We start from the raw sequence: 21,369 nt of genomic DNA on the forward strand, positions 1-21,369 counted from the left end.
TGATTCTTTATGATGATTAGTGAGACTGGTTTATTTAAAAGTCAAACTGTTTTTAGAAAACAAATTAAGATATATCTTTTCAGAAGCACAGCAGAGGAGAAATAGTGTTTCAGTTATCATACCAGATGCAGTGGAAGTATTTCAGTCTAATGTAACTCAGTGAATGTTCTATATGTTATTTCCTTCCAAACCGTTGATGTAATATGCTAAGGAATTTTTCTAAAATTCCTTTCATAATTAAGAAGTTTGGGTTTTGGAACATATGCTTTGTTATTATTCAGTCATGTCTGAGTCTTTGTTACCCTACAGACCACAGCTATCTATGGCGTTTTCTTGGCAAGGATAATGGAGAGGTTTGCCATTTCCTTTTCCAATGGATCCTTCTGTCAGGCAATCTGTGGTTAATTGACCTACCCCAGAGTCATACAGTTAGGAAATGTCTGAGACCAGATTTGAACTCGGGTCTTCCTGACTTTAGGCCCAGCATTCTATCTACTAAACCATCTAGCTTTTCCAAATATATGCTAGCTCATCCTAACTTTTCAATAGAGCAAAAATTTTTAAGCTTTCTTAGAACTCCAAAATGTAGTTAAAATGGAGAAGGGGAAAAAATTCCAAAAAAATCTAATTCAGAAAAATTCCTCTCACCTCATAATCTGTTGTTATCTGTATGGCTCCATCGTGAATTCCTTCAAGTTCTTTTGCAATTAATTTGACTCTGAATATAGCAAAATAGCCAGAAGTTAATATTACCTGTATGTGGAAGAAATAAAATGGATCATCAGCCCTTCTTAGCAGACTCTCTACTAAAGTGAGTAAGAATGCTATAATGACCATTTGCTGTTCAACCGTAAGGTATAAGGCTGGAACATTGATTTAATACCTCAAAATAATGATCTTTATAGGATGTTTATCTGTACTTATATACACAGAAAGGGACCTTAAGAGTTTTAAAAGGAAGAATACATTTCAAGGGAGAGGTTATATACTATTAAAGGTAAATGCCTATATATCCATTATTTAGACTTATTAACCATCTGCCCCAGAGTAAAATTAATTTTATATGAAAATTAGGACAATCAACAGAATACTAAAATTCCAAATTCTGATTTTGTCAAATGACTTTTGATTAAATTCATTAAAATCTCGGTAATTCCTCTATCTAATAAAAGACCTTTGGCAGAAACTTCCAAAAGCACTGTTCTAAGAGTCCTGCTAAAGTTGTTTTGTAGCATTTCAAAAACCCACAATCCCAGATAATGGATAGGAAGTAATTAAAATTGTACTTTCCCGTTTTTACTGTCAAGTCCATAGGAGTAGACACTATTGTTAAGGTCTAAGAACAGTAACTTCGATTTTTCCTTATCATTTTAGCATAGAGGTGTTGCTGTCAGGATGAGAGGAAGTATGTGTTTGCAAACACATGCATGTATACACACTCATTTACCCACCTGTATGATTAACTAAGTTTTTCTATTTTATAAAGTGGCATTCTTGAATTAATAATGAGAAAACTGGTTTGGCAGTGACAAATGTGGAGAAAGAGTGATTACAGCAGGTCATTAACTCATGACATAACATCTAACTCTCATTACATCAGCTGCATTAACATTATGCTTTAACTACTTTTGCTAATCAGATACAAATACAACTGAATCAATGAAATCTTTTTAGCTAACTTTCAGGAGATGGATCTAATTTGCCCGATAAACTGCCCTTTAAAAACAGGAGATTTAATAACAATCCAAATTTCTCCTTTGCTATACTACTTTTCATGTTTCAGAGAATATATAATTTTACTGCTATGTAACTTTATATCTCAAGGCAGAGCCATCAAACAAATATCTGAAATCCTCAACTTGTATATAAATGTCTTCTTTGGAGCTTCACATTAAAGAAGAGGTAATAAAAGTGTACTTACCGAAGATTGATCTGGTATGGGGGAATTTTCCAATTCTGGAAGGATTGAGATAATAGTAGTTCTGTTGCCTTTCTCAGTAGTTAAAAGTTCTATTGTTAGGCCATCTCCTATTACATGCCAACTTTTTATGGCCAACTTGAAAGAAAATAAAAATAAAAAGCAATGACTTCACTATTAAACTGTGAAAACCTAGAGTTTTTCTGTTAAAAGAAAAAAAAGATGTCATACCTCAATTGGATTGCTGTTTATGATTGCAAATAACATATTACTTGCTTCTGTAGCACTGAGTATCCCAAAATCTATGAAGCGCTCCTCCATTTTTGGGGACAGCACAAAGTACTGGAAGGATTGAAGAATATGTTAAGTGCTTAATATACATTTGTTCAAGTTACAAAACACAAATATACACAGAGCATATAATAACTTTTACCAAATATATGATAAAGAGAAATAAAGTAGGACAATAAATGTATGCAAAAGACTTTTTTTTCCTATATGGATGTTATAATTCAGAACTTTGTAAAGGTAAAAAATGACACAAATTAGGAGAGAAAACTCTTATACACTTAGCTGGCTACCTACCTATCTAACTCCCCCCCACCCCCCACCCCAGATACATATAAACAGTAGTAAGTAGGGTCAGCAAGGTAGTTCAGTGAATAGAGAACCAAGCTTGGAGGTGAGAAGATGTGGGTTCTAATCTCAGACACTTAGTTTTATGACTTTGGGCAAGTCCCTTAAGCCTAATTGCCTAGTCTTTGCTGCTCTTGTCTTAGAATTAATATTAAGATAAGAGGTAAGGGTTTTCTTAAAAAAATAAACAAAAAGAAGTCAGTGTGTAAAGATGCATGTAGAATATAATGCACATATGAGGTAGTCTTTTGAACTCTACATGTATAATTTTAAAAATCAAACACTAAATATGTAAAGGCACAAATAAATAAAAATGGATAAGAGGAGGTGATAAAATATCAAAAGATCTTGCTAAATTTCACTCGCATGTCCAAACAAATCATCATTCCCTAAAACTAGTCTTTCCTCCTAACTTTGCTAATTCTATTATTTGTTATTCTTCTATGGTCACATAGACTCAAGCCCTTTTCCCTTTGTTACTCTTCATTAGATTGTAGGATCATAGATTTAGAGCTAGAAGACAGCTAAAGGGCAATCTAGTCCAGTTTCTTCATTTTACATATGTGAAAACTAAGGCCTCGAGAGGTCAAAACCTAGTCTTGGTCACACAGGCATCAAGTGGCAGGGATAGGATTTTTGGTTTCAAATCTGGTGCTCTTCTCACCGTACCATACTGCCTTCCCAACTGGAGGGCAATAATGAAATAATTAAAAAATCATTTACTACAAAGCATTAGGGAAATAAATGGAGAAGCTGAGAATTCCCACTGACATTTATTTGTATCATTCAGCTACAAACCAGATGGAAAGGCCCGGTTGTTAAGATGCAATGGCAGAGCAGATGCTAAAAGCCTCTTTTAAAATATCTTATCACTGATAAAAATCTGTTTTTGATGTTGAACTAGCTACCTAGGAGTGACCTACCCTCAACCCTCAATAGATCTCCTATTCCCCCCATTCCCATCCTTTTAAAAATTACCATACCTGCATCCTATTCCAGTTCTGTTCACATCTCCACTGTGCCTTGCAATTCTTATTGTAGAATAAACAAATTTCTGTTCATTTCCTTTTACTTTCTCTTGTTGAATTCTGGAGACCTCTACATAACTATGTATCTATTCTCTGAAATACTAGTTGCATCTTCCTTTACCTTCCTGGCATATTGGTTCTGGTCCTCCCTAATGTCATTTCCAGACATGCTCTTTCAACACCACCATTACTTAGAAACTTTTTCCTTCGAGGTTTACTCTATTAGCATTTTCCACCTTTTCTAGATCATAGTAGCTGCTGTCTACAGGCCCATAATTCTCCCTTTTCTCAAGGTTTGGCACTTCACAGTTTCTCTCACCTCTCCAATTACTGACTTTATATCACTCAATTTCAACACATGTTGATATTTCCTCAAACACTGGAAACCTCTGAATTCTCCAATATCCTCAAATCCCAAGACCTACTCTACAATTCAACTTGTTATCCAGAGGAATTATGCTCTGAATCATACCATTAACTTATTTGATCAAAACTTCTTGAACATCCTTTTTCTGACCATAACCCCCTATCATTCAAATTCTCTCTCACCTCTCCTGACTCCCCCAGCCCCTCAGTGCATTCTCAGGACAATAACTTGCTCTGACTTGACTTCTTTCCATTCCCAATTTAAATCTGATAGTTAACATCTTCAACTCCACACTGTCATCTACTCTTAAATACCGTACCTCTTGTTCTATGATGATCCCAGTTTTGGATTACTCCCACATTCTACTTAGTTACATAATTGTATTGAGTATACTACTATTTAGGTGTCCTTAATTAGACTCTGCCTTCACTGAAGAAAGGCAATACTTGTATTGCTCATGAATTGATTTTCTGACTCACTTCCCCACCAATGCTATTCCAGACCTCTTTCTCTTCAAGCCTCTCAGCTAAGGACTTCACATCTTGTTTACTAAGGGAGGCCATTCATTGTTTCCTTTTCTCATCATAAACCCCTCAACATAATACTCCCATTCTCTTCCTTTTGCCTCCAATGAGGTAGCCTTTCTTTTTTACCAAAGTCAAACCTTATACCTTTGCACTAGATCTCATTCTCTCTCATCTTCTTAAATGTCTTTAATGAATCTCGTGTATGCATGTGTATGTGTATATACACATGTTTATGTAAATGTATATGTGCATGGGTATATATGAGCCTCTGGAATTATGGATGGCCATTGTAATGATCTTAGTTCTCCTATCTTTCAAAGTATTTACTTTTACAGAATTGTTGCTAATATATAAATTGTTTTCCAGGTTCTCCTCATTTCATTCATTAGTTTATAAAAGTCTTCAGAATTGTTCATTTTTATAATATTGACATTATAAGCATAAAATATTATTCTTGTTCTGATTACTTTCCTCTGTATCAATTCAACTAAGTTCACATCTCACTGAATTATGTTTCCTCATTTCTTTCTTTCTTTTCCTTTCTTCCTTTCCTTCCTTCATTCCTTCCTTTCATTCTGCCTTCCTTTCTTTCTTTCGTTCTTCCTTTCTTTCTACCCTTACCTTCTGTCTTAGAATCAATACTGTACATTGGTTTTAAGGCAGAAGAGTAGTAAGGGCTAGGCAATGGAGGTTAAGTGACTTGCCCAGGGTCACACAGCTAGGCAGTGTCCGAGACCATATTTGAACCCAGGACCTTCTGTTTTCTAGGCCTGGCTCTCAAACCACTGAGCCACCCAGCTGCCCCCATGTTTCCTTATTTCTTACAGCACAATCATATTCCAACATATTCATGTAAACACAACTTATTTCACCATGTTTCAGTTGATAGGCACCTCCTTAATTCCATTCCAGGCTACATCCTCAATCACCTCCAAAGGACTTTGACTTCCATGCCAGAAAAACCATTCCATTCCTTCTAAAATTACAAGTGCCTTGGAAAAAGCCTCACCCTCTGATTGGCTAGGTTCTTCCCAGACCTAAGGAAGATCAGACCAGCCACTTCATGGGTGACCAGGCCACATCCCTAATTCTCCACCGGTCTTTCTTTACTACCCCTCAAGTAGGGTACTTTCATCTTCCCTCCCATTAGAATATGAGTACTTGAAGGCAGAGATTCTATCTCTGCTTACATTTGTATTCCCAAGGTTGTGTATGTTAGGCACTTGGTAAGAGCTTAATAAATGCTTGTGGAATTGACTTATTTCCTAGATACAAGGAAGAGGAGTCTTACTGACTGTAGGTCTGGTATTCTATTCATTGAACCACCTAGTTGTTCATCAATTTGTTTGGCAACTTTTAGTAATTACAATTGCCTCAGGTAATGTGAGTTTAAGTGACTTGTCTAGAGTTATACAACAGGACTGCCATGAGTGAATCCTGGACTTTTGACACCCTTAGTTACCTCATTTGGGATCTTCTTGGCAAAGATACTTGAATGATTTGCAAATTCTTTCATTTTACAGATGAAGAATGGAGGCAAACATGGTTAACAGACTTGCCCAAGGTTACAAAGCTACTAAGTGTCAGAAGCCTTATTTGAATTCGGGAAGTCTTTCTGATTTCCAGCCAAGGGCTCTATCTACTGCACCACCTAGTTACCCATGGCTAAAGATAATTGGAGCTTACTTCCTTGAGAAATGTCTGTTCATATCCTTATACCATTTACCAACTGGGAAACGATTCATGTACATTTCAATTGGTCCCTTACATATCTTGGAAATGAGACCCTGAAAAGTTTTTTTTTTCCATTTCCCCCCTTTAATCTTAACTTTATTTAATTTGTGAAAGAAAAAAAAACAATTTTTTTTGGTAAACTAAATTAGTTATTTTATCATCTTTAACCTTCTCTTTTTCTTCTTTGGTCATGTCTCATATTTATACATCTGATAGATACTTCCCCTTCTCCCTGCCTCCTCCCATTTCTCTAATTTGTTTATGATGTGATCATTTACATATAGGGCATGTATCCATTTAGAATTTATCTTTGTATGAGGTGAGAGGTATTGATCTAAATCTAGTTTATTTCAGATTGATGTCCAATTTCCCCAGCAATTTCTGTCAAATAGTAAGTCCTTATCCTAATAGCTGGGTTTTTTTTTTATTTATTGAATATTAGAGTATTAGATACATTAGCTTTCATATACTGTGTATCTAATCTGTTCCACAGATTAATTTATTGTTAAACCAAATAATTACTGCTTTGCAATATGGTTTGAGACCTGGCATTACTAGATTCCCTTTATTTCAATTTCTTTTGAAATTTTCAACCTTTTAAAACTTAATGAATTTTATTATTTCTTCTAGTTCTACAAAGTAATCCTTTGGTGATCTAGCACAGGTTAGTATTGCCATTTTTATTATAATGGCTCTTCTTACCTATGAACAATTAATATTTTTCCAATCTGTCTTCATTTCTGTAAATAGTTTTTTTAGTTATATTTACATAGTTCTTTTGTGTACCTTAGAAAGTAGATTCCCAAGTATTTTATACTTTCTGTATTTCTTTTAAAAATTATATAGAAATGCTGATGATTAATAAGGATTTATTTTACTTCCTAAAAATTTGTTTCTCCATAAGACTATCTATCTTCTCAAATATCCCGCCCCCCTGCATCTTTCTAATTTTCAGTTTTCCTCTACTAATTCTCTTCCCTTTTGCCTTCAAACACGTCCAAGTTCTTAATTCTTTTAAAAAAAAAAACAACCAACCAAACTCATTTCACCTGGCCCTACCAGTCCCCAAAGCGACTGTCCTTCACTTTCTTAGATTAACTTCTTGAAAAAAGCTATTTAAACTTGTGCCTCTACTTCCTTTCCTCTCACTCCTTAGTGATTTGCAATCTGGCTTGTAAACCAACCATCTGATGGAAACTGTTCTCTCTAAAGTTATATTATCTTAACAGCCAACTCAGATGATCAATTTTCTGTTCTCATTCTTCTTGACCTTTCTGCTGCATTGGATATTTTGGTCTAGTCTATTTCCTCCTGGATAGTACCTCCTTTTTGGACATTCATGAGAATCCTCTCTTCAAAATTTCCTTCCATGTGTTTTATTACTCCTTCCCAATCCTTTTCTGACTCCTCATCTAAACAAAACCACCACCTTAGTCTAGACCTTTAGTACAGTTTGCCTATATTACCACAATGCCCTCTTTATTGGTATCCCTGCTTCAAGCCTCTCCAATCCATCCTCTTAACAGCTGTCCAAGTGATTCATCTTACTCCTCAATTTGAAAATTTAACACTTCTATTAAAAAACTCTAGTGGCTCTTTACTCATGCTAGGATAAAAGATATTCTTTGAATTAGGTTTTAAAAGTGCTTAAAAACCCCACCCCAATTTATCATCCCAGACTGATAATCCATTAATTTCTCCTTCTCTGACAGTTCATACAAACCGGCCTTCCCTCTCTTCTTCAAAAATGGTACTCCTTGTGTGTTCACATGTTTGTCCTGATTGCCTTATTCCTGGAATGCAGTCCTTCCTTACCAGCTCTTCACAGAATCTTTCTTCTATTAAGAACTAAGGCATTAGACTGTGAGCTCCTTGAGAAGAGGGACTATCATCTTCCATGGATTCAAACATCATTTCTATGCAGATTCTCAGATCTATCAGTCCCATTTTATTCCTAACCTATCCTACTTTCACATTGTAGTTTCACATCCCTAAATGCTGATTGGATATTTGAAACAGGAAATCCTGTATGCATTTCATTATTTTTATCCTAAAAACTCTTCCTTACTTCTAACTTTCCTATTACTGTTGAGGGGACCACTATTAAGATACTTTGGGTTCTATTCCTCTATGAACTTAGGAAAATCATTCTGCCATTTAACCTGTAGGTTCAATTCTCTCATACTTGGAATGAGGGGGTAACTACATGATCTACTTGGGTGGATACAGCAGCACAAGATCCTAATATGTGGAATGACTACACTTGGGAAGAAAAAAACCCAGTCAAGGAATAAAATGAAGGAAGGATAAAATATCAATAAATTTCCAAAGTAATTGCTTGATGGATCTTTTTATATTCAGGAAGGATATGGATTTTAAGAAAAATAAGATACTTACATCTAAAAAGCCTGTGTATACCCGTACAGGTAAATTAAATTTTGAAGCATTGGTAATAAGCAAAATATTACTATCTATGTGTACAGAAGATGTTGAAGGCATGAAAAATAGGGTAAAAATATATCTTGACTCATTTGGAGGTATTAAGACTGGTTTGCTGAAATTCTGTACCTGTAATATGGAGACAGAAAACAAATGTTAATATATCAGCAACAATTATCAATCACTCTTTCTGTTATGCTGTTTCTTTTTTTAACCTTTTGCTTATTTGGCCCTCTCTTCTCCCTTTTGTCTTTTTTACTCCCCGACTCCTATCCCCAACCCAAATTAAGAATCACTTAGTGCTCAGACTCACTTTAAACATTGTTTTGGCTTCTTCTGGTAACATCACATCATGAATGAGGATTGCAAAACTGAAAGTGTTAGTAAGATAAATTGGTCTTTCCACAGGATCAGCAGGACTGTCTCGGATGTGAAATAATGTGGCAGCATGATCGAATCCCAAGTATCTATTTTCAAAGGAATAATAAGAACAATGCTGTTTTAAACCCAAGTCAAAGCACACTTATATTCCTGAGTTTTCAACATTATGTCCTTCAGAATAACAGGAACACATAATATTTGTAATTGATCATCACTCTCTAACACCCACATATCTAGGGATCTTTTGCTGAAAAGAATTATTATAATTTGATTAACTGCAGGTTTCCCATTAATTCTATAACCAATTAACAAAAAAAGGTAAACAATCTCTTTTTTTGACACTAAGGATTTAACAAGAGGTATAAGCCTTTAATTTTATCTTTTTGTTTAGCTTTAGATGATAGAATAGTTAACAAAAAAATAAAATTTCCCTCCTTTACCATGGCAAAAAAACATTTCAAATAAATATGCATAGTCAAACAAAACAATTTCCTTCACTATGTCCAACAAATAGATGATTCATTTTGTACTCTGAGCCTAACCCATGTCCCGTCACTGAGTAATAAACTTTATCATCAATCCGCTGGGATCATAATTGGTAACCAAAGATTTATATAAAATAATGACTGCCCAAAAGGCAGCTGGATGGCTCATTGGATTGAGAACCAAACCTAGATATGGGAGGTCCTAGGTTCTAATATGGCGTCATTCACTTCCTAGCTGTTGTGACCCTGGACAAGTCACTTAACCCCCATTGTGTAGCCTTTACTGCTCTTCTGCCTTGGAACCAATACTAAGACAGAAGGTAAAGGTTTAAAAAAATAAGATAAAATAAAATAATGACTGTCCAAATGTAAAAAGGAATGAGAGCAAAAATTCAAATGCTCTAAACACTATGAAATTTTGCATTTTTTTATGTCTCTGAATCATTAAGATTTCTTTAAAACTGTGATCTCAAAGTATGCTTATATCGGTATATATGTTCTCATTTTTTCCTTTATGAAAATAAATGCTTATTGAGACCAATTATACTATTTTCACAAGGATACGAGAGGAGAAACAGATTAGCTACTTAACTGAAAAATGGAATAAGGTGAATTTAGTGGAAGACTTACCCATCTAAAACGTCTGCCTGATACGGAATTTCAAGTTTAGAATAACTCTTCTCTTTTGCTTTAACAGTTATTTTTCCAGAAAATTGAGATGTTTTTTTTGCTTTTGAAGCTGAAATGAAGCAAAAAAAAAAAAGTCTATAAGTCCACTGCTTACAAAGGAAAACCATACCAAGAAACCTCATGCAAAAAGTGTAAGGTATTTTAAAAATCACATCTTGAATGCTGAAAATTTAGAGGAAAAAAGAGCTTTCTATATATAACATGTTTTCTTTATTGTCTGTTTAATGTAATCTAGAATTATGACTCCTTGTTTATTTTCATATGAGAGAAATAAAATCTGGTTTTGCTCCAACACAAAATAAAGCAGGCAGGTAAACAACAAATGGACACAGCAGCTAGAAAAGTTTACCCTGAAATTTTGCTATTAACTGACAGAGGTCTTGGTTTTTCTAACAACCACAAAAAACAACATTCCAAGTATCATTAAATTAAAGGTAGCATGATCAAAATGGCTAGCAGCATAATTATTATTTAATGCTAACTAAAATTTTGAGTGTAGGCAAATCTTATTCCATTTGGTCATGCTATCCCCTTGGTGTTTATAACAACAGCAGGTCTTGTAGAAGCTGTGAAGTTCACTAAATTATTGTTAAGGCAATTTATTATGCATTTAAAATAAAGACATTTGGGAAGACCATACTTAATATTCTTTAGAGCAAATCATTAGACACTTACTTGCAACTAAACTACAAAATGATATCTTATCACCTTTTGAAATTGTAAGTTATAAAAAATGATAACCACATTTGCAAATGGGTTTGGTGAAATTTTATCACCAAAGAAAATATTTTAATTTACGACAATTCTTTTTACAGAGTTTAAAATCTGATTTAAAAAACAGACATCCACAAACATTTTTATTGTTTGCTATTTAATTTCTGCATGCCAATGGATTTTTCATTATTTGGTCCATTAATCTGTCACGGTTTGATAGAGGGCAACATTAACCTTCCAATCGCTCAAGGAACACAACCTAAGAGTTCACTCTTGATTCCTCATTATTTCTCACCCCTTCATATCAAATCTGTTGCTCAAGGCCTGTCATTATCACTGTTGCAACATCTCTTGACTGTTTCCTTCTCTTTGCCAGCACTCTGCACAGGTCCTCATCACCTTGTACCCTGAGCCTGCTGATGGATCTACCTGCCTCAATTCTAACCCATTCCAAACAACCTTCCATCCCACTACTAAAGTAATTTTCCTAAAGCATAGGTTTGATCATGTTACCCTCATACTTAATAAACTTCAGTGACTCCCTATTGCCTCCACGATGAAATACCAAATCCTCTGTTTGGCATCCAGAACCTGCCATAAACTAGTCCCCTCCTACCATTCTAAGCTTCTTATACTTTACTTCCTGACACATACTCTTTGATCTGGTGATACTGGTTCTGGATCTCTTGGATCTCGGCATTTTTCTCTGGCTGTCCCCCATATCTGAAATGGTCTCCTTCTCTGCTCCAACTTATAACCTCCCTGGCTTACTTTAAATCTCAACTAAAATCCTACTTTGTATCGAGGAAGCTTTCCCCTTGTTAATTATTTCCCATTCATCCTATATATAGCTTACTTTTAAAAAAATTGTTTGCATGCTGTCTCCTCCATTATACTGTAAGTTCCTTAAGGGCAAAAGACTGGTTTTTGCCTCTTTTTGTGCCCTACATTATCACCAAGTACCTTTCTGCTTCTGACAAATTTAAGAAACTTATTATTGATAGTGGTGTTAATAATGTGAAGCATGCCAAGTGAAGTCACAACTTATTTTATTCTAGCAATGACTAGGTCTGTCTTTAATGTAACTGTTTTACTAGAAATTTCGGTCATGTGGTATTTGTACTTCTTTCTGAGATAATTTGAAAATAAATGATTTTTCAAAAAAATCACATGAATTTACTGACTTGGTCTGATCAGTCACATTTTCCAGTTTCATTTCTTAGAAGCCATTATCTCTTCCTCATATCCCATATAAGGTGATGAGGTGTTCAGCTCCAAAGGCATCAATAATAAGACAGACCATGGGGGAAAAAACCCACCAAAAAAATGGATTTCATTTTCCATCCATTTGTTGTTTTTTCTTCTGGTTTCACTGAGAAATATTTTTGATATGATCTCATTGGAATAGGTCACATGTTAGACTTTTTTCATATTCATTTTCCCATGAAATATTGTTATAAGAGTTAACTCTACTTAGAGTATTTTGGTCATCCTTCTTACTCCCTAAAACAAGCCTTGACCACAAAACTATCAAATGTAACCTAAAGAATTAGCAAATTCTTTTGTTTTTGTTGTAAACATTATTTTAAGGTAGTTGCTGCCTTCTTTTCCATGGATCATTTCAAAAGTCACTGAGGTTCTCAAGAAATATCTATAATGACTTAGAATGCCCTTACAATAATCCTTTTCAAGAAAATTGTTGTGGCTCCAACAGCAGCATCAATTTCTGAAGCATCAGTATATCTAGTTTGTTTTTTACCCTGGTTAGTCAAGAAAAAATCATTATATTTTGGGAGAAAAAAGGCTTACTACTTACCATCAAAACTAATACTTGCGACTTTGGTGTATTTACTTTCTGAAGCTTTTAATGTGATTGGCTTAAAGTGTACAGTTATAGCTTCATTTTGTGGTGTGGGTCGAATACTCTGCAAACAGAAATCAAAATTAATTAGCATTCTTTTGGGTTAATGGATTAGGTTGTATGTGTAAGTTTTACTCTTAAGACCAGTAAAGTAGATCAGGAAAAAAGAATACAAATTTGTAAAGATTGGCTCAAAAGAAGTCATTAAAAAAAGCAACACATCAAATTAATTAACATTTTGACACCTTTGTAAAATGAAAATTTTTTTTCCTAGAAGGCAAGACAGATCAGTGAGCATATATAATTAATTAACCTTATAGGCTAACTGGTGATCTGAATAACAGACCATAAAAAAACCACAAAGTAATTTTCTAAACCAATTCTTAATCCAGTCTTAACAAAAAACAATAGGAACAATGTCATCTTTCTTTTGAATCTAATAAGCAATAGTAAATAATAGTAATTATGGATAATAATCACTGTGTTAAAGCTTTATTACTAAAAAAAATTTTTTTTTAAACCCTTACCTTCTGTCTTCGAATCAATACTCTGTATTGGCTCCAAGGCAGAAGAGTGGTAAGGGCTAGGTAATGGGGGTCAAGTGACTTGCCCAGGGTCACACAGCTGGGAAGTGTCTGAGGTCAGATTTGAACCTAGGACCTCCCATCTTAAGGCCTAGCTCTCAATCCACTGAGTCACCCAGCTGACCCCTTGAAAATTTCATACAGAAGAAAAAACCTTGGACTAGAAGTTAGAGAAGTGGGTTAGAATACCAGCTCTGCAACCCCTAAACAATAATTTTGTTTTTCTAGGCTTTGGTTTCTTCATTTGTAAAATGAATGGGTTTGCTTAGGTGATATGTAAGGGTCCTTCTATCTATAACCTATTAATCTATATAATCTATGAATTACTTTAAAAATTCTTCTATGGCTAATCTTTGAAAAGAGGAGCCAATATGACAGAGTGGCAGGAAGCAGTAGCTAGCTTGCATATAAACTTCTCTAGACAGATTTAAAAAATGAACCAGATCAAATCCTGATAGGAGAATATAAGAAAAAGTCACAGTGAATCATGCTTCCAACCCAAGACAGTATAGGAGACAGAGACAGCAAGAGAAGTCTAGAAACAATGGGGAAGGAGTTTGGCTGGGAGCATGGCAAGTGCAGAACACTCCAGTGCAGAGAGAGGCTTGTACATCAGGGCTAGAGGAGGTTGAGGGTAGAATATCTATCAGGGTAGAATAGGTTCTCCAGCCCGTGTTGGAGAACCTACAAGGGGGGCTCCTTCTCCCTCTCTACGTGCACCTGACGACATTTCTCCCATCACCTGCCCCTCTGCCCAGCAGCCCAATGGGAGTTGTTCTTCTCTCCTCTGTCTGGGGTAAGAGAGGGGGCCTCACATGTGGCATGAGAGTTTCAGTTTGGGCAAAAGTCTCTAAAAGTTGCTATCACTGTAACCTAGACCCATACCTAATGACCACAATGGGAATGTTTACCAACTGCTGCTGTGTTGCCTGCCCACTACCCAGTTCTGAGCCACAGATTCAGTACAGAATGAATATGAAACATGCTCAGGGGTGGTGCTCTGGGGTAAGGAGCAGTAGCAGGCCCTAGGCAGTATACTGAGAAGCAAGTAGTAGCAGTGTGGTTTGGATGCAGGATCTCAGCTTCAATTTCTAAAAGTCTAAAATTTGTAAATGAATAGCCATGGCAGGAATCTCAGATAAAATGAGAATCTACAGTTCTGCCACTTCACATCAGCTTTCCAACTGATTAATAATAATTAATAATTATTAATAATAATAATGATTCAATCCAGCCTATTGCTGATCAGATACAAACCCAGATCAGAAACTTTGAGAGTTCAGAAAAGAGAGACAGTGATGAGACTCTGCACTGGACTAGACCATTTTGGGAGCACTGAAAGCTTACATGTCCCTATCCTGAACTGTCGACCTGAAGTCCTTGAAAACTACACTCAATAATCAGTCTATGAAGGAGGCTGCTAGAATGAACAAACAAAAATGACTCCTACATAAAACGTTATAATGGTTACAGAAATCCAGAAGAAGAGATTGTCTCTAAAATTTCTAAAAGCAAAGCCTCAAAGAAAAACATGAGCATGAGCACAAATCCAATTATAATTCTTGGAAGAAATATTAACAAATTTAAAAAAGAAATAATGTTTCTTTAAATGAAATGAGAGTACTAGAGGAATAATTGAAAAAGAAGAGTTATACAAGAAAGAATTGGAAAGGGAATTAATAGCTTGGCAGAAGAGGCACAAAACCTTCCCTAAGCAACAAACTCTTTGAAAAATCAAAATGGACCAAGCAGAAACCAATGATTATAGGTGAAAACAAGAAATATTGAAACAAAATAAAAAATACTGAAAAATATAAGAAAATATAAGGTGTCTCAAAGGAAAAACAAATGGCCTGGAATAAAAGATTGTGGGGGAAAAATTTAATAACCATTAGACTACTTTAATGCCATAACAACAACAAAAAAAGAAGTGCATTCATCATATTTCAAAAAAAAAATCATAAAAGAAAACTGCCAAAACCTTTTAGAACTAGAGGGAAAAAAAGAAATACAAAGAATCCACTGGTGATTTATTGAAAAGGAAAAAACAGTAACAAACTGAACATGAAATCTCTAGCAACATAATAAATGCTAAAATATAATACTTTTATATTCAGCCAGGAAAAAACAAAGAATTCACATAATGAGGAAGCAAAGTCAAGATCAAATAGGATTTAATATCCAGCAGTATAAAGAAGGGGAAAGCTTGGACTATGATATTTCACAAGGCAAAGGATACAGGTTTATGGCTAAAAATAATTATGCAAAAAATAGATTATAATCCTACAGGGGAAAAATGAACTTTTAATTAAAAAAGAGCATTCTTGATGAAAATATCAGAGTTAAGTAGAAAATCTGACATATAATTAAAGTGGGCAAGAGAAGCACAAAAAGGAAAGCATCAACAAGCAATCTGAAAGGGACTAAATAAAGTTAAAGTATTTTCATTCATATATGGGAGAGAGACAATTTGTGAAAGAAAAGGAAAGAATGAGAAGAGTCTTATATAAATCCTAAAATTTAGATTATCAGAATCTTTAAAGGTTACTTAAGGATAGATCCTACTTAGACCTAACAACTAAAAGAGATAGCAAAGTGACAGAAAGAGTTCTGAACTTGACAGGAAAATCCTTGCTCAAACTCCTGATTAGTGTGAGTCAGAAATTCACTGAACCTATCTCAGCTTGAGTTTCCTCATCTGTAAAATGAGGATAATAGTATAATAATGACAGTACCTATCTCATAGTCTTGTTGTGAGAATAAAATGACAACATATACAAAGCATTTTACAAATCCTAAAGTTCTATAGGGAAAAAAAAATCTATTAGGAATGATTACTATATGTTAAAAAAAAATCAATCCAAGTCAGATGGGAAGCCCTTAAGAATAAAATTCTGAAAAGGCAAAAAGGGATAATTTTAATAAATAGAAAAAAGGTGGCTCTACAGAGGACTCACTATCCCACTTAGATTTCATGTCCAGAAGATGAAGGGAATAGAGGATGACTGCAAAAGTGCAGCCCAGTCTTGTAAGGACCCTTTCAGGAGGTATAAAACTCATGATGAGCTGAAGGTGGCAAGAAACTCCCCAAAAGTTAATATAAACTCAAAAAGGATATTTATATATGTATGTATGTATATACACACATTATACACATGGATATAAAAGGTCACAGCATTAACAATTGCAAGGAATAAGGAAATTATGTATGTATGTATGGGGAAAAGTTTATGACTAAATAAGTGATAGGATCCAAGAAGATGAAAAAGATAATTTTGATTATATAAAATATAATATAGCAAATAAAATATAGCAAAAATTAGAAGAGTAACTGGGAAAAATCTTTACAATAAGTTTTTTTAATAAAGTTGTCATTTCCATGATATACAAAGAACTGACTCAAATGAATAAGACTAGTAGTCATTCTCAAGTAGAAAAATGGGTCAAATGATAGGAAGTTTTCAAAGTGACTAACAATAATATATGGTACTTCAATAAGAGCTAATATTTATAATGGGCTTATTAATATGCTCCAGGCACTGTATTGAGAACTTATAAATAATATTTCATTTGATCCTCATTGGTAGCCCTGGGAAGCAGGTGCTATCATGTCCATTTTATAGCTGAGGAAACTGAGTCAAACAGAAGGTAGGTAGCTTTGACCAAGCATGCAGAGCTAGTGAGCATTTGAGACAAAGTCTGAATTCAGGTCTTCCAAATTTCAGGCTAGTTTTCAATCCACTATGTTTCTTAGCAGCCTCTAACTCACTAATAATGAGAGAAATGTAAATGAAAACAGCTTTTAGATTCTACTGTATACCTATCAGACTGGCAAAGATGATAAAAAAGAGTAAAGAGAAAAGCTGGAGAGGACTATGAGAAAACTGACCTTTAGGACACTGTTGGTAAAGATGTGAATTGATCCAGGCAATCTGGAAAGCAATTTTGAACTAGATCCAGAAACTAAACTGGGCATATCTTTTAACCTAGCTATACCACTGCCAGGCTTATACCTCAAGGGAAATGAAGAATGAAGAAATGAAACAAATATTAAATTTGTAGCAAATAAAAATTAGAAATGAAGGGTATGTCCTTTAATTGGGGGGTGGCACAAACTGTTCTATTGAATGTAATAGAATATTACTGTGGCATAGGAAATAATGAAACAAAAAATTGGTAAGAGTGTTATGGACTAATACAAAGCAATGTGAGTAGAATTATGAGAACAATGTATACAATAACACTACAGAGAAAAACAACTTTAAAAGACTTTAGAATTCTGGTCAACACAATTATAAACCAAGAATCCAAAAGCATGAAATTGAAGAAAGCTACTTGCTAATGAAGAGGAGATGAACTTAAAATATAGAAAAAATATATGCCTTTTCAAATATGTCCAGTATGGGAGATTTGTGTGCTATTCTCTGTAGCTAGGTATCAAGAATTGTTTTGCATGGTGTTAAGAAAAATGTATTCAATAGGAGGAGTAATGGGAGAATTTAGTTGAAAACATTTTCTACTTGAAAAATAAAAATAATAGTCTCTTTTTAAAAACATTATGGAGCATAGGAGAGGTACTTTAAGATTAAAGATATATGTTCTGATTATTAAAAAAAAGCAGAAAATTAAGAGTCAGTATACATACACACATAAAACTGTCCTCTAAGATATTATTATTATTATTATTATTATTATTTTTAAACCCTTACCTTCCGTCTTGGAGTCAGTACTGTGTATTGGCTCCAAGACAGAAGAGTGGTAAGGACTAGGCAATGGGGGTCAAGTGACTTGCCCAGGGTCACACAGCTGGGAAGTGTCTGATGCCAGATTTGAACCTAGGACCTCCCGTCTCTAGGTCTGGCTCTCAATCCACCGAGCTACTCAGCTGCCCCCTCTAAGATCTTATTATACTCAATGAGTTACATTCTATTAATTAAAATTAATATATACTACTGAACAGAAAATTAAAACTTACTGTTATTGGTACATCTTTTGTTCCTGAATTTAGTAAATGAAGGTTTAAAACTTTTGGCATATCTATAAAAATAACAGGAAAAAATACACTGTATTTTAACATGTATATGATAAATCACAGTTAAGCTAACCATAATATATGATATAAGATGGACAATACTGGCCAATATGTACAACAAGGGAATACTCTGGAGATATGGCCATTTTCTACATTTATGTTAAGAATAAGTAAAAAAAAAACCCAAACTTGTTCTTTAGAAATGGCTATCAGAATAGACACTAAATTAAGAGAAAAAGACTATCTTTTCCTCAGTAAAAAAATACACATAGCTTTGCTTAGATGGCTCCGTGGCCCTATTTTTTCCACTTACAGAGTGGAGTTAATAATAATTTTATCTAAGACAGAAGGGCTATGGCAGCAATATTATCTTGTTACTAAAACTGCCCTCCAAAATCTTTTCCCCAAGTATAAGATGCTTTGGTTCCCTCATAAGTTAAGAAAGTAAGATTTTGCTGCAGAGCTTATTAAAATGTAGCAACATTAAAAATTCATTACTGTAGCTATTCTGCATTACACAGGGATATACTGAATAGTACCCAAGTAAAAAAATATGCTTTACCTTGTGTTCGTAGTGTACCAAAATCTAACATTTCAGTTGAGGAATAAATTCCAGGAGCTTATGGAAAAGAAAGACAATAATTGTATTTTCTTTTGTAAAAGTAACATAAATTTAAAACTCAGAAATTACTGAATTTTCTCCAAACCTGTGGTAACTTCAACTTCAACTGGAAGAATGATAAACTCTGTGTTATCTGAAGCATTGGTTTTTATTCTAATGAAGGCTGTGTGATTGTCTGCTTCTCTAGATGAAAAACTGGCTCTCATCACTCCCTTCGTTTCATAGGGTGGGATTTCCTAACAAAACAAACACATGCTAATGTAAACACAAAATAGCAAAGTTCTAAAAAGCACTGGTATTTTTATACTGACAGTATTAAATACTATAAAGTCATCAAAGCAAAGAAATGAAAAGGTCCTAAAATGTATAATTAGTGGCAAAATAATAAAAAAAATCACAAGATATAACAAATCTGTAAAATCAATTGTTTCTTAATATGATAGTATTTAGGTATTTGAATTCAGATTTGGAGCTCGGAGTGTAATAGACTTGAAATATCATAACAGTATATGAGTAGCCACCTGGGAATGGAGATTTTCATATAAATAAATAAACATAAAAATAAAGAGCACAAGGAGGAAGGGACTAAAATGAGGAGACTGAGATAGTAAGAGTGGTGGAGAAAGAGGTAGAAACTTCCCACTAGTTCATGGCTCTCTCTTTAAATGATAAAATAAATCCATCCGGCATTTGGCAGGCTTTTTTAAAAGAAGATATTCTTTCAACAACAATTTTTAGGAGGTAAGACATAATAAAATCCTTCAGTACTAAGGCAAGAGCATTTTCCCAGCAGATACAATTTTAGTATACTGTTTTAGTTCAGTTCAGTTCAAGGGTTTATATATGTATTATCCCTTTCCCAGTATCTTTATGTTTAAACTGTAGTTTTTGGCCCTTCATTCAAGCTGATTAGAACCCCTAAGAGCTTCTACAGGTAAAGCTTTGCCCCTGGAGAAATAGAAAGTTCTGAACCAGAGATATGAAGACCTCTGAGATGTCTTTCAACTCTGTAATCCAAAAATAATAACAGTAAAAGTTAGTTATATATTTTAAAGTGACTTTCTACATCTGTCTCATATTTAATATGGAAAAAAAAGCTTAATCAGATAACCTTGGGAGTAAAGTACATTGTTACTTACCCACAGTTTTCTAGTACCCCCTTGCTGACCTGTTGGAAGCTCTAGGTGGAGATCACCACCACTTGAATACATTTCTACTACCTATGAAAAGAAAAATGAAGACAACAATTACATTTAATTAAGAGAGATTTATGAGAAGAGAAAAATAAGTCTTTATACACTAATTACCTTGATGTGAGATAAAAATTCAGTAAAAGATATTGATTACAATTAGTTAAAATGATCATAAAAATGCAAAAAGCACTGTTCTCTTGATACTCAAGGTATACTTCAAAATGATAAACCTAGGGGACACACTAATTCGTGTCCTCAGAATCAGAATGAACAAAAAATAATCACAGAATACTTCAATATTCATAGGATGTCAAGTATACAGAAAGCATAAATCAATAAGAAATATGTCTTAGCTGGTCAGAATTATTTTCTCCTGATTATAACTATCTTTTGCCATAATTTTTCATTTTCTTTTAAATTCCTAATTCTTTTCCTCTGCTTCCCCTCTCCCCCACACATTTAGATGGCAAGAAAAAGAATCCATTACAAAATGGATATTTTATGGATACAAAATCCATATACAAAATTACAGCCATACAAAATGAATTTCCTTATTAAGTCATGTAAAAGAAACAAGAAAATATGCTCCAATTTGCATCTGAGTCCATGAGCTTTTTTTATAAAAATGTGGAAAAAAATATTTCATCAGGAGTTGTTGGAATTGTGGTTGGCCATTTTGCTGCTCAGTTACTAAATCTTTCAAAGTTGATTATTTCATAAGATAGTATTTACTGAGTAAATTGTTCTGGTTCTGTTTGCTTTACTCTTTGTCATTTTATAGAAATCTTCCAAAGTTATTTGACACTTCTCCCCTATCACTTATTACAGCACAATAATATTCCATCATATTTATATACTATAACTTGATCAGCCTTAATCCAAGTAATGGGCATCTTTAATATCCAATTCTGGAGGGAAGGGAGAAAGATACCCCTACTAAGATTATTTTTATACATATGGGTTTTCACCCTCTTTTTTGGATGCCTTTGGGGAATAAACCAAATAGTGGTATCATTAGATCAAAGGGTATGTATAGTTTAATAGTTTTGGGGACATAGTTGTAAATTGTTTTCCAGAATGACTGGACTAGTTCACAGTTCCACTAATAGTGTATTAGAGTGCCTTTTTACCTGCACCCTTTCCAGCATTAGTCATTTT

At 34.2% G+C, this 21,369-nt stretch overlaps 1 protein-coding gene across 8 annotated transcripts in view; it reads right to left on the reverse strand.

Annotated features, from left to right (window-relative positions):
* Window positions 1-21,369, reverse strand: part of TMEM131 (transmembrane protein 131) — a 264,070-nt gene that overhangs the window by 36,382 nt on the left and 206,319 nt on the right. For all 8 annotated transcript variants that reach the window (XM_056808387.1, XM_056808386.1, XM_056808388.1 and 5 more), the window contains 11 exons: window positions 20,158-20,238; window positions 19,104-19,254; window positions 18,959-19,015; window positions 18,340-18,401; window positions 12,736-12,844; window positions 10,146-10,254; window positions 8,963-9,116; window positions 8,608-8,778; window positions 2,150-2,260; window positions 1,922-2,056; window positions 649-753 (listed from right to left, as the gene is read on the reverse strand). In XM_056808387.1, coding sequence (XP_056664365.1) covers window positions 649-753; window positions 1,922-2,056; window positions 2,150-2,260; window positions 8,608-8,778; window positions 8,963-9,116; window positions 10,146-10,254; window positions 12,736-12,844; window positions 18,340-18,401; window positions 18,959-19,015; window positions 19,104-19,254; window positions 20,158-20,238 — 1,245 coding nt within the window. The remainder of the gene's footprint in view (window positions 1-648; window positions 754-1,921; window positions 2,057-2,149; window positions 2,261-8,607; window positions 8,779-8,962; window positions 9,117-10,145; window positions 10,255-12,735; window positions 12,845-18,339; window positions 18,402-18,958; window positions 19,016-19,103; window positions 19,255-20,157; window positions 20,239-21,369) is intronic.

Source organism: Monodelphis domestica, chromosome 8 (assembly GCF_027887165.1).
Source record: "Monodelphis domestica isolate mMonDom1 chromosome 8, mMonDom1.pri, whole genome shotgun sequence".
Taxonomy (NCBI): Eukaryota; Metazoa; Chordata; class Mammalia; order Didelphimorphia; family Didelphidae; genus Monodelphis; species Monodelphis domestica.